This window comes from Pithys albifrons, chromosome 4 (assembly GCF_047495875.1).
Source record: "Pithys albifrons albifrons isolate INPA30051 chromosome 4, PitAlb_v1, whole genome shotgun sequence".
NCBI lineage: Eukaryota > Metazoa > Chordata > Aves > Passeriformes > Thamnophilidae > Pithys > Pithys albifrons.
This window is the reverse complement of record NC_092461.1, coordinates 32,026,706-32,041,313: the sequence shown is the minus strand read 5'-3', so window position 1 is coordinate 32,041,313 and position 14,608 is coordinate 32,026,706. Positions and strand designations below refer to the sequence as shown.

The window sequence follows — 14,608 nt, the reverse complement described above, 5'->3', positions numbered from 1 at the left end:
CCATTAGATTTTTATGGGAATAGTCACATAAAGCATAAAAATAAACCATGACAAGGCAAGCCTAGAGCATTAAGATGTTAAGGAGGTAATTTCCTTTCAGTCTGAGCTCAGTTTAGAGACTGTTAATGGAGGAAGAAAGGCCTGGCTGCACACAATTTGCTGAAATTTAAAATATTTTATATTCATGAGGACCACATGGCAAGGGTTTTTTCCGCATCTCTTTGTTTTTATTGGACAGAAAAGCCTGTAACTAAAACTAAAACCTCAGAGGTTTTTCATGTGCCTTGCCCTAGCCTCTTGCTGAGCATCTGGCCAGCTTTAGAGGTTATTCTTTCTACTGCGCATTCCGTGTTATTCCATCAGAAAGCAAACACCAAGATACACAGTGCTGCCCAAGGATAAGTCTCTCTTTTATCCCATCATTTGGACTCTGCTGGAGCAGACAGAAAGCCTCCTTCTGATTGCAGCTGGACTCCATAGCTGAATTTTGAAACTGCTGAGCACCCACAGCTCCTGCAAAATCAATGAGGGCTGTAGACAGTGCTGAAAAGCAAGCTACTAATAGCTTTCAGCACATGAGAACATGTTTCAGCTTTTTGCCTCTTCCTATTTCTTTATTTCTCCTTCACTTTGACATTATTTAGAAATGGCTCCCATAGTCACTACATTTCCCCCCAATTTTTTTTCTCTAAATGTCACATTACTTTTTCATAAGATGTAATTTCTCCTGCCACTGAGACCTATACTCTCCCTGATTGTCTCAATATTTCTTTTTAATATTTGGGACTTACTTTTATTTGTTATGAGTCTAACCTTCTGTTTGCCTTTACAATTAGTCTTACTGCAGATCAAACATTGTTCACAGAGATTTCATGTGTGAAATACAAAAAAAACCCCCAACTATTACAAGCTAGGAGAGATGTTATCATCCAGCCAGATTCTGAGATTTTGGACAAGATGTTGTTGGCAGCCCAGAGATTTATTGCTCTATGTAAAGTGATTGTCTATGGTTTATGATGCATTTGTCTGCAACCGCTAAACAAAGTGGCTACAGATAAGAAAGGCAAATGCGAAAGGTTTAATTGATCTAATTTTATTATATTTCTATCTTCAGAATCCTGTATTAATGTTCTCAGTTATCTGTATGAATTTGCAGGTTTGGAATGTACTCCTTTTCTCACAAACTGTATCAAAGAAAAGTAGAAGGAAATAGGCAATTAAATGCCACTCTGATGCCCAATCCTGTCAGATCTCAGAAACTAAGCAGGGTCAGCCCCAGTTTGTACTTGGATGGGAGACCTCCTGGCAATACCAAGGGCTGTAGGTTCTAGTCCCGAGGACTTCACTGTCACCGTCCAAGCTCGTTTGGCCGTGGCAGATGAACCTTAGGAGTTAAAGGGAGGGGCCAGCTCCGTGCACGCTGTGCCTCATCTAAAAAGTCCATTGTGCAGACTGGAAGGACACACACACATGGGTAGAGCCCTTCCCAAATCTTCATTCACAAAACCTAGCCGTGATGATGATGATGATGATGATGATGATGATGATGATGATGATGATGATGATGATGATAATGAGAAGTAAAACCATGTTTTGTCAGAGTCGTATTTCTAAAACCCAGTTGTTTGGCTGACTGTTGGATTCATATCATTTCACCCCCAGCAAAAAGAAGCAATCAGGCCACAGCAGCTGAAATATCACCTGAAGGCAATGTCTAAGACACTGCTTTTTCCAATGTACAAGGGAAGAAAAATAAATCAATAAATCACTTTCTGAAACTGTAACAGAGCTAACATCCATTCTCGGGGAGAGAAGCTGCCTGGGTGCACAGAAATATCAAAGTGCTGCCTGGAGGCACTGACAGCAAGTCTATATCTAAGTGAAGGTGGTGGCAAGCTTGCTCATCCCTCCTACCAACAACTTCCAGCAAGATGCTCCCAGCCAGACACAGAGCATGTCTGAGGAGGGAAAGTTCTGTCATCCCTCCCTGAACAACCAGGAGCTAAGTCAGTAGTAAAGCAGGTACAATTACACCATAATGGAAAGCCTATTTAAGGAAAATGAAACAGAATCCTGAAGAGATCCATCGTCAGTGGGATAATTTTGTTTAGCAGGCTGTTTATCCAAGGCAAGCAAGTTGTGCTGAAGCCTAGAAATGGAGTTGGAATTGGAAAAACCTGCCTAGCAATCAACTTTATACACACAAATCAGAGAACAGCAGAGCACAAGCTCAGAATTGCACTGGGAGGATGTGAAGGATTTTCCTCAGTTTCCTGAAGTCCTTGGCTAACATTCGTCAAGCTGATATGAGCTAGTACTGCACCAAAGGGCCAAATCCAGGTCTTCCACTCCCAGTTAGTTGTCCTCAGCTTGTGCCGGTTCCTCCCCGGACAGCCCATGTCCCTGTGGTTGCGTGGTGAACTAAATCTGAGTAAAAACTAATCTGGTAAAGAAAACAAAAGTATTCATTGGCTCCCTCCTGTAGTTCATGGTGGGGCCACATAAATGCCTGTACTGGCAGATGGGAGAATCCAGTTAGGAGGAACAAGCCTTTCTTTCTTAGAAGCAGGGCTGGTCATAAAACAGCACTTTTGCAAATCTCAGAATAAACCTATTCATTTCAGAGTGCCAAGCAGAATAGGAAGTTATTTAAAATCATAGAATTGTTTAGGTTTGAAAAAAACCTTTAAGAATATTGAGTCCAACTGTTAACCCAGCACTGCCAGGTCCAACAGTAAACCATGTCCCTAAGTGCCACATCTAAACAGCTTTTGAATACCTCCAGGGATGGTGACTCCACCACAGCCCTTGGCAGCCTGCTGCACTGTTTAACAATTCTTTCACTGAAGAAATTTTTCCTAATATCCCATCTGTGCAACCATTCCTTGGTGCAACTTGAGGCAATTTCCTCTTGTCCTATCACTTGTTACCTCAGAGAAGAGACTGACCCCACTCCATCTGGCTGCAACCTCCTTTCAGGTTGTTGTAAAGACCGATAAGGTCTTCCCTGAGACTCCCTTTTTCTGCGCTAAACACCTCCAGCTCCCTCAGCCTCTTCTCAAAAGACTTGTTCTCTAACCCTTCACCAGCTTCAATGGCCCTTTTTGGACATTGAAGTTATACGGAGACTACACAGTGACAGAATAGAATTTCAGTTCTGATCTTGGAAAGCAGTCAGTTCTACATGATCTGTGGAGGAACTGAGGGCCAACCAGCAGAGTCACTGCTCATTCCTTGAGACCAAGGCTTTCTGCCTGCCAGACAACAGCCCTAGAACCATTACTTCTCTAAGCTGTGATGGCTGGACCAAATGGAAAATTAGATCTGAGAGGTTCAGACAATTGATTTGAAAATAAAATGTTCTGTAAGAAAAAAATAATACATGATATCTCTGCTGTGCTCTCTGGAGCCAAAATCCAAAACACCAGACTGTCCTTCAACTTACTTAATGGCAGAAGATTAAATCCATGAAATATTTTATCTCCTCCCAACTGTTAAGAGTGATTTTTTTCCTTCAGAATCAAGCAAAAGATAAATCAGTTGGAAATTCTATCACAGACCTTTCATGCCTTCACAGGACACCACAGTTAGCCAGAAAGAGTGGTGATGAAAGGAGGAGGAATCCTGTCACCTGTAACGTGAGTGATTGCTAGAAGTTGGAGATGTCAAAGAGCTTGAGAAAGCCACCACTGCAGCTGTGGGAGAAGAGCATCAAGAAGCAGCAAGACATATCAGAGGTGACATCAGCTGGGTCACTGCCCAGCTGCAGCTTTTAACAAAGCAGGAGTTATCTGCTGAGCCTTTAACAGACTTTCCAAGCCATCTGGAATTGAATAGATTTTCAAGTGAGAGTCAAAATTTTAGTAGCTGCATATAGTCTGGACATATTTTTAAGAAGCATAATGAGGAATATTCCACTAAGAATGCTGCCTGTGGCAGATGTGATGTAACATGAGCTAGAAGCACAGGAGTTAGATTATGTCCATGGAACTTATTGCACTAATTAGAGTTTAACCAGTCAAAATAAACCAGTCAAATATCAGTTATTAGTCCAAAACACCTCAAGCTTCTCTACATTCAACATGGAGGTGTGTGCCACAGATTTTTTTCCAAGTAAAAGTTCCCTTGTGGCATGTACCAAGTCTGTCAGATGACAAAAACCTACATTCACATTTGTAGGGAGTCCATACAAGCCATCAGAGGAAGAAAAAAGTGCTCTTGCAGTAAGACCAAGAAAGACTACTGCTGTGCTGAACTTCTGAAGAAGCCAAATAAAGTCATACCATATAAAATTAAAACCAGTCTATAAATTCCCAAGTCCACAAACTCAACAAATTAAAGGCACTAAAAGTATTACCACAAGTGAGTTCATGAAAATACTTAAGGATTCTCAGTCCTGACAGCTTGTTGAGTGCCACCTGAATTCTTATTTCTAATGCAAAGCTATCAAGAAATGAATGCTTTACAGTGAAATCCCAGAACTCAACAGGAAGTACCAAATGGAGGTCAAAAGTTAGGCAAATGCCCTTAGGTGTTGGTGTGCTCCAATAGTTCAGTATTCATGTGAGATTTGACTATATTGATTAGTCTCTTAGGAGCTGTCAGTCAAGATATGGCTATTCGGATTCCTACCCTTTGCCATGGGCTCTGTGCATGACTTATTTTTAACACTAAAGGCCAGGAAGAAACAGTGTGCCATTCTTCTGTGAATATATCATGAACCTGAGCAAAGCTGACCTCTAAAACAAAGACATTTCTGAAGATTTCAGTCCATTATTTTTGAATGGTGTTCAGGGTGTTTCCTTGAGGGCTGAAAGCTCTTTTTTGTCAGTAACAGAACAGTGGTAGCATAAGTCTTACATTCTATGCACTTCACACACAACTCAAATCCAACAAAGACATATAAAAATAGAAAAATAAATACTGTGAGTTGTCTGGACTTGTGACTGTTTTTGATACCTTACAGCAGGCCTCGCTATATCCACTAAAATCAATGACAAACCACTAGTACCAATCCAATGTTGAAACAATTCAGACTCATCTCCTGTTTGCAAAGCATTTGATATTCATGTGATAACAGTCCTTTGGTCTTCCACATACTTGCAGAGAAAATCATCAATCTCACTGGCAACTAAAAACTGGTTGTAGACAGACACTACTGGACACAGACCAATGCTGAGCATAATACTCCTGTAGTCCTTCCTTAGAAAACATCTGCTTCTGTTTCTCCTATTACTAGCTGTAGAAAAAACACACACAAAACCTAGCCAAGACTTTACCTCTAAAGCCAAATTTATTTTCAAGTTGTAAAATCTCATTTTTACAGAAGAGCAGAGGCTTGGTAATAGCACATACAGGCCGCGTGCTCCAGTGGTGCCAAGTCTCCAGCTTCTGCTTTATGGAGCCAGTAAACAGTGAGAATGTTGCTGGAGAATGTTTTTTCTCAGCTTTGCAAACTGTATCTTATCACCTGCCCAGCTTAATGATAACAGAATAAACTCAGGTATTGAAACATCCAAAGCACTGCAATCAGTGATTAGCTCTGAGCGGGTAGGGGTGTTTTGGTCACCAGTGCAATGCCTCCCCTGGTGGGGAATAATGGTGATAATGTTAAGCACCACTGATGCCAGTTTCAACACAGGTTGAAAACTTTGTACATACATTAGCTTATCTAATCCAGCTTTAATTAAATATGAGTTGAAATCAAAGCAAGTAGCTTTCTTTGACAAGTATAAACCTAGTATTTACCTACCAGCAGCAGATGCTTGTATATTTTTAAATATTTCATAGCTACCTGTTGTTATCCATATGACATATAAGCAGGAACATTATTTAGGATGAATGTAGCATCTATGGAATTTTCAGCAGAATGTGTCTCTTCTGTTTTCCTGTGAAAACATCACCCATTTTTACCGGCCAAATATAGTCCAGATTGCAATGGAGATGTTTGGCAAAAATATCTCCTGCTGCCATAATGTCCTACTGAGCAGACATGCTATTTTTCGATTCTGCTATGCTTACTTCCACAAGGTCAAATAAGAGCTAAAATGCTATCAATGCCTTTAATGACATGTTCTTAGCAATAAATTCAGTCAAATATAGCAAGATAGAATGACTAAGTCTAGGACAGATATCCAGTGAGACCTGAGACAAGCGATTCTGAACAGCTGCTGGCATGAAATGCAGCATTTGCAACACTTCATGACCCTTCACATTTTGGTAGCACAGCAGTACAAGGACTGGAAGACTCATCACTGGTCAGTGCAACAAAAAAACTTCCTAACATTTCCGCCCTTTGTTTCGTGTCTCTCCCTGGAGCTCAAAAGGGATTATACCTATTAAAACCTGAGCTTGGCTGTGGCAATATATGCTTTTGTCTTAGAATGTGCACAAACTAAACAGCAGCCTGGCATGTGCCCCTGTCACATTTTCCACCCATCCAGTAGTTTGTATGTTCTGTTTTATGCAGTGCTGTCATTAAAGCCACTGAAAGTTGACTGCAACAGCTATTAAAATTTTACCTTTTAAATATGTTTAAGGCCCAGCCATTATAGTGAAGTCCTTTCCTGTTCCTACCGTGTTAACATGGAATTTAAAAGTGGTACACACACAAGAAGTCTCTTGGTCCTGTTCTCCATCAGGCCCCTCTCACCCCTCAAAACAGTTCCACCTCACATATTCAGATAACAAAAAAATTAACTGATCTCCATTAGTATTTCTGTTAATCATGGTCTCACTATCTCATCTTCTGTTTCAGTGATTGGCTTCAGGGGCAACAAGATTTTCATGTTTAATCTAAATATCATGCCTATTAAAAACATTCTGCATTCAAAACAGTAATTAAAATGAGTATTATAAAAGTGATTCTGCCAAAGAGCAGTTTCCCTGAGCACGCCACTTTTAAATTCCATGTTAACACAGATAGATAAATGGGGTTTTTTGAGAAGGCAACAAAAAATTATCTATGTGCAAAGGGCAGAAAACGCTTGCTTTGGAAAGGAAAGTAATAGAATTCCAAAAGAAAATCACATTTTGGGAGTTCAGCAGCTGCAGTAGGAAGTTGTTTGAGTTGGCCAAGTGTGCCCACCGAAAGGGTTTGCCCTTCTCTATTATGATATGTATGATATTATGTGTATGATTATAAAAGATTTTGAGGAAAAAAAGACTGAGCTCCTTCAACCTGCACAGCTCAAATGCGTTATCCACATTGACTTTCATTTGTGTTCAGATTACACTGTCCATATCCAATTATGTCCAGGCTGAAAAAGCAGTCACATCTTGATATTGTTTGGCAATGTCAAGCAATTAATGCCTGCTTGTGCTAGTCACTCTTTAAGAACCCTATGTAAGTCCAGAGCTTTACATTAACACTTTTTTTTCTTGTAAATGGAGGTCACAGAGATCAATAAAAGATCTTTACAGTGTCATCTACAAAGCCTAGGGATTTTTTGAGACAACTTATTGGCATTAACAGTAACAACTTGCCAGCCCACAGACCTGGTTATCATAACACTGCAATGTGTCACAGCATCACACTCAGATGTTGTCTTCCAAGGTCAGAGCTAGAAACCATAGTGCTGTCTCATGCTGTTGACCAAAAGAATTCACAGTAACCACAACATATACCACAAAAATCAGCAAAACAAGGAGTCACTAAGAACAAGAGAGTGATTTATCAATGGTGGAAGGAGAAAGGACTGTGTGATTCCTGTTCCCATTAAAGGGCTAGGAAGTACCAGCCACAATGCCATTCCCATCCTCTTCAGCAGGGAGCTGAAAATTCAGAGTAATTTATTCAGTGTAAATTGTACAGGCTCTTCTTCATTTAAAGTCATTCAAAATATCACCAAGGCTTATGTTGTTAACAGTCAGAGAACTAGTGAACACCAGTTGTCAGTAAAGTTGAGATGCTGAAAGGCAGAAAAACACAAACATCCTTTTGCTTCCTAAAGGATCATTCCCAGCAGCATCCAGAGCATTCTTTTCACAGTACAATGCCAGAAATTAAAGTGGAAAAACCAGTTACTATACAAAATAACCCAAAATCTCTGTATAAATAAGATGTCACCCTTCATATTCAGTAGTCCAAAATATTATAAATTAATTGGACTATATCAGAACCAAATGGGAATTAATGTTTTGCTTTGTGGTTGTCCATAAGAAGCTGACCTATAGTTAATAATGACTTGGGCAGAAGAAACCATCATATCTCATGTAGTAAAATAATATAATCATAACATCATAGAATACTTTGGGTTGGATGTGACTTTAAAAATTACCTAGTTCCAAGACCCTACCAAGAACAGGTACACCTTCCACTAGATCAGATTGCTCAAAGCTCCGTCCAACCTGGCTTTGAACAGTGACTTGTTACAGAATTAAACTTAGTGGAAGACAAAAAAATAAAGTTATTAGCTTAGAATCATAAGCATGAAAGAAAAAAAATCACAGCTTTCCATACATACATGATAACTCAACCTATTCCAATTGTGCAGAACTGGGAGCTCTACTTACTTTCACAGAGACGTCTTCTCAGCTTCTCCCGAATTTTATCAATGGCATTGTAATCAGAGACATGAAACACGTGAGCAGACTTGGGCTCTGAAGCAATTTCATCAAGTTCCTCTTTTAAGGCTTCTCCAACACCCACAGCAAAGATCCTAATCCCGGCCTGATGGGCTGCAGTGGCTGGATCCAAGACAAAATCCTGGCTCCTTCCATCAGTCAAAAGGATAGCCACTTTGTTAACAGTTCGATCACTAAGTCTCCCTCCAGCTTCTTTGGAAAAACTGTAGGTGTTGATATACCTGAGAGCATCTCCAGTGTTTGTGTTACCCCCATAATACTGGATTTTTCGTGCAGCCTCTTTGATTTCTTCACGGGTTTTATACCTTCCCAGGTCAAACTCTGTGGTTGGATGATCACTGTATCTCACCACACCTACGCGGGTTTTGTCTGGGCCAATCTCAAAAGTGTCCACCAAATTAGACACCCACTGCCGAACTTTCTCAAAATCTTCTTTTCCGACACTGGAGGAGGCATCCAAGATGAAGACAAGGTCATAGTGGACATTCTTGCAACCTGGAAGACCAGTAGAAAATATTGTTAAGGGAAGATGAAGGCAGAGTACCAGACATATCAAGTATTCCCTAGGCATGGCTCCCTAGTGAGCAATTTGGAGGAGGTAGCAAATCCTGTCCTGCAGAGGAAGTGCACATTCTCAGCCTTTCTTCCTTGTGATTCACCTCACTTTTTTCAGGACATCTGCACATCAGGACACACTTCACTTTTTGAAATGCAAACGTTTTCTCTTCCCACACTGCTCACTGCCTCTGCTCAATCCTTCACCTACACCATCTGCATGTATATGAAACTGTTTTTCTGACTTTGTTTTAGTGCCTTTTTTCATGCAGTGCTTTGAAATGACCTTGACAGATCAAGAGACCTGTCCTGACCTTGCCTATGCCAGTTCTGACTGTGAGTAGTGAAGCTTTCATGTTCCCTCGTGCATTAACATTATGATTTATTTATGCTTAGCTAGAAGTGGTTCTTTTGCTCAGCATGATGTGTTGGTGCAGCAAATCTATAACATTTTTGAGGCTCTCTGCCACTGACTAGTGACTAAAAAATGACTCACTGAATTTTGAGGTGTCTTCTTTGACAACAAAGGGCAGCTACCTTGTAAGGGAAAATGTCGCTTACCCCCACAACCACCCCTTTGCCTCCAATCATGATATTTGTAATGTGAGGCCTGTGTAATCTGAAACACAATTGTATTTTAATTGCAGCTTGTTTGCCCTATCAAGCCAGACTGGTCATATATTTTTAAGACACTTGCCAAAATAGTAGATCTGTCAGGAGGTGTTTTTTAGCTTTTTCTGAACATATGCAAGTCAGGAGGCAATAGATCCATAAACATCCCACAAATGCCCAACATTTATCAATATAATGCCCCAACTGGACAAAATGTCTATATATATACATATGTTCACTATTACAGACCATAATCTCTAATAAAATATGAGTTCTAAGGCTGAAAGCTCCTCTACAAAGTCAATTTGGTCACAAGCACCAACCAGTATTTCTCTAGTAGTTCTTGTCTCATGTCACCTCACAAAGTACAACTGTTTGTCTGAACCTATGGTAAATATTTCCTTACTAAATTCCATCATTTGAACCTCCAGGAAGATCACAAAATCTTGACCTATACCCAAATTTTTACATAAGTTAGCTCTGGTGCTTTTGCTCATCCTGGTGCTGTGGCTTTGCCTTGAATGGAAAAATGCCAGAACAGTCCACTGCACGGTAAAGGAGAGAGTGGGAAGCTCAGTCACATAAAGAAGATTTACCTCCAGAGAAGAGTGGAAGCATTATAGGTAGGTGTTATAAAATGGTAGGTCGGTGCTCATGTTATTGTATGAAGGCCATGAGAGTCATTGAATATACACCTGGAGTGTGGCAGGTGCTGATGAAAAATGAGCATCATCTGCTGGTGTGCTGACTTCTGTAGCAGATTTCATCCCAGGTTCTGCAGTGTCTGTGGGAACAACCTATGCCCAAAGGCTTGGGATCCTATTGAGATCAAACCATTCACAAGGGGTCTCATTGAAAACAACCTGTAGTAGTTTAACCCCAGCGGGAAGCTAAGCACCTCACAGCCTCTCACTTCCTGCCAGCAGGATTGGAGGAAAGAGAAGTGGAAGGGTAAAAGTGGGAAAACTCATGGGTTGAGATAAGAAAGTTTAATAATTGAAATGAAATACATTAAAATAAAATAAGAAGAAAAATAAGACAAAAAAAGAAGTTATAAGAAAAGGAAAATAACAAAGGGAGAGAAATAAACCCCAAGAAAGTAAAGTGATGCAAATGAAAACAATTGCTCACCACTGGCCAGCTGATGCCCAGAGAGTACTTGAGCAGAAGCCTCCAGTCAAATGTTGCCCCAGTTTTACTTCTGAGCATGAAACCATATGGTATAGAATATCCCTTTGGTCAGCTGAGGGCAGTTTTCCTCACTGTGTCACCTCTCAGTTTCTTGTGCACCTCCAGTCTCCTCACTGGTGCAGTGAGGAGTAAAAAAAGGCTCTTACTCTCTGTTAGCTCTGCTCAGCAGTAACAAAAACATTGCTGTGTTCCCAACACTGTTTCCAGCACAATGCAAAGCAAAGCCCCATACCAGCTACTGTGAAAAAAAATTAACTCTATCCCAGCCACAACCAACATGTGGGATCATATTCTGTGATGACACTTTGGGAGTGGGGGAATGATTACCTCTAATTACAGAGCAAGAAAAGTCTGTCTGGGAAAAGTCTTTCAAAGGCAATTTGAGAGTGGAGGTGATGGTACATATAATTTTATAGTATGGGATATGTTACATTACATCTGTGTATGTCAGCTAGACTGTCGAGTGTGTTTCTACTTCATTTTTGAAGAATATAAAAGATAGAATGTATAACAGTAAAAGGCAAGCAAGGACTCTACACTTCCCCACCTCCTCTGCCCAAATTCATTATTATATTAATCTATTCTCCCTGAAAGAGTGTTAATTAGGTGAGACTAACTGCAAAACAGAACTCACAAGGTGCAGACCTTCCTGTTTCTTATTTTAACGACCCTTGGCGGGTGACATGACTGCAATTTAAAAACAAACAGAACAGACAGAATGAATCCTGTCTGTGCTCAAGGGCTACAAGTCTCAAAACAAGGGGGATTTAAGGTTTAAAAAGTTACGTCTATGCAAGGCACTATTGCAGGGCAGAAAAACATGGTCTTGCAGGATCATTTTCTTGGAGTTAGTGATTGTTTACAGATCTGGTGGCAGGGAGATGAAATGCTGCAGAAAAGCTTTTAGTAAATATTAATCTGCATTTTTAGGACTGTAATGGCCACTGTTGGACAAGATCTATTGTTTTAAAAGAATGCTATAACAGTATCTTTCACTGGCAGAAGGGAATATGGGAGATAATTCACAGAAAGCAAAATCTCAGTTTTGTAATTGCAGAAATGCTCTCTGGAAGGATAATTCAAGGAGTTGTGTTCATCCACTCAGACGCTGAACCAACTGTTCTACAATATTCCCATTAAAAATAGTTCACAAACAAGCCATAAGCCCAATAATATTTAAAGTAACCACAGAATGGACATATAAATAGCACCGCTATGTTCTTACTGTGACTGATCCAGAAGCAGAAAAAAAAGGTGAGATTTCACTTTGTTTGGTTACTGAGTATTTATTCTTGTTAAATTTAATCCAAAAAGCCTTCTATAGATCATAGAAGAAAACTGTAAAGCAGCTATTTCTTAAGCTGAGTTAAGGTCTAAAAAAGCTTTTTCTTTCTTATAAATACTCAAGCCTACAGAACAGCAGCTTTCCTACAAAAAGAGACAGAAAACCTCCACTTCAAAATGCCTTTGGGTTTTTGTCCCCAAAAACCATGTGGGTCTAAAACCACTTTTCATTTGAGCTGTGACATCATTGATGCCAGATAACTCAGCTCTTTTTACTTCTGCATAAAACCCAACATGTCCTTGTCCCGCCCATAGGAGCAGTCCCTCAACTGGACCATCCTCTAATGCATTCATTGGCATTTGGTGCAGTGTTCATCAGCCCAGGCCAAAAGCTGTGCCAGGGGCCACTTCTGTAGAAGCGTAGAATCATAGAATCATTGAGGTTGGAAAAGACCTTCAAGATCATCAAGTTCAAGCACTAACCCAACACTTCTGAGCCCACCACTAAACCATGCTCCTAAGCACCAGATCAATATATCTTTTAAATATCTTGAACCAAGAGGGTATGAACAATGCCTTGGCCCTATTTAGCTCACTAGGAAAGTCACAGCCAGGTAGAAGATTCACCAGGTCTCATCTGACACCCACAGAAGGCGATAGAAGAAGCAAGCTCCATGTCAGTGTGAGGGTAGATGGAACATATCCAGAGAAAAGAAACATATCAAGAGAAAACTGTGGGGAAAGAGCAGCTGAGCTAAACTTTCTAAGCTTGCAACAGAACCCATGAGCTATCTCTATCCCTAAGGTCTTTTTTATTTATTTTTAGCAGCAAATGTCTAGGGTGTTTTATGGTTTTCTTCCTAGCAATGATAGCTTCTCAGACATGGGAAAGCCCTAGCAACTCCTGAGGATGAGGCAACAACCTAATGGTGCATACCGGCTCTTTGTGCCTCAGTTCTGTCCCCGCTGAACATGAATGTGAGAACAACCAAGAGATGGGGCAAACGGCATCTTCCTTTCATGGACATATCCATCTTTCTCACATCAGCTTGTCTTTTCTTCGTGGTGGAAATCTTGCTAGAAATGCAATCTGTAGCCTAGAAAGGAAAATAAAGAGCAAATGTTATCTCACAGAAACACAAACGGCAGTAATGATGCAAGTCATGGGAGCAATATTTTGGAGAGTCGTCTCTTCTGCCTGTCATTTTACTTGACTAGACACAAACTGCTCAGACAAAGAGGCAGGAGTTCACCTACTTTTCAAAAGCTATACTCGTTCACTGGCTCTATTCACTGTGTAGCAGCTGAATGGAAACAGGAGAGAGATTATCAGATTATTATACTTTAATTGAGCCCATTGCCAACTACACAATCAGCGCATTGGAGTGGAAACCATTCCTGACCTGGCCCTCCCACACATTCATCATTAGGAGATACACAACACAGAGCCCAGATACAAGCCACTACAAATCACATACACAGCCCTCTTCCACTTCACTCATTGCTGCTTTTAGTTCTGGAGCCTCAGAAAAGACAAATGTTAAAAATACACCTCTTTTCATATATGCATGTGTTGCCATCAGTCCTTCTCTGTAGGAGTAAACTCAGCAGCTTCAAAGCATGTCTTTCAACTGTCTATCTTAAAGAAGTGCAAAAGCTCAGGTGGGTGATCTTCAGTATAAGGTCATTGGTTTGAATAGACTTCGAAAGCTACTGATGTCAGATGGTATCATAACAATGCAGGCAAACTGGCTGGGCTGTAAAAAGTTTAGCTGTGTTTTCTAACACTAGATCAACTCTTTTCTTTAAAGAAAATCTATTATTAACTTATTACACTTGGGGATTTTTGGTGGGTTTTTTTTTGTTTGTTTTTGTTATGCCATAAAGTCATGACAGTTCAATCAACTGCTTGCACACCCAAGGGGGAGAAACCAGCTTTTACTCTGTAGTTCTCACTGTCTAAGGCATTATTTTCAAAAACTTTCTCCCAGCTCCTGACTCCTTCTTTTCCTCTTTAATGATTCTAATGACTTTTTTTTGTCCATTTTCTTGAGGAAGTTCTGCCTTCTCTTTTAACATGTACGTCTGCCTCTTGCTGTTGATAGCTGGGTAGAAATCATGGAGGGGATGCTGTGATGCAGTTCATCACTGCAGGGTTGGTTATGTGTTCTAGAATATTTCTTTTCAAAGCAATAGGACTCTGTGGGAACCACAGGCAAAAACAATTGGTGGTGTCAGCATTTGTTCAAAACGAGTCTTGTTCAGTCAAAAGTTGGGCCTACCTCTACCACATATCTTAGGAATAAAGTGCATGTTGTGCTGGTTTAGGAAATTAAAATGGGGAAATTGTTATGAAGTTACTGAGATGTAGCTATAAATT

At 40.3% G+C, this 14,608-nt stretch overlaps 1 protein-coding gene across 1 annotated transcript in view; it reads right to left on the bottom strand.

Annotated features, from left to right (window-relative positions):
• Nucleotides 1–13,317, bottom strand: part of COL22A1 (collagen type XXII alpha 1 chain) — a 205,888-nt gene extending 192,571 nt beyond the window's left edge. Inside the window, exons 1-2 of the mRNA XM_071553031.1 lie at nt 13,166–13,317; nt 8,515–9,081 (exon numbers count right to left, since the gene is read on the bottom strand). Coding sequence (XP_071409132.1) covers nt 8,515–9,081; nt 13,166–13,262 — 664 coding nt within the window. The 5' untranslated portion in view covers nt 13,263–13,317. The remainder of the gene's footprint in view (nt 1–8,514; nt 9,082–13,165) is intronic.
• Nucleotides 13,318–14,608: the final 1,291 nt, after the last annotated feature.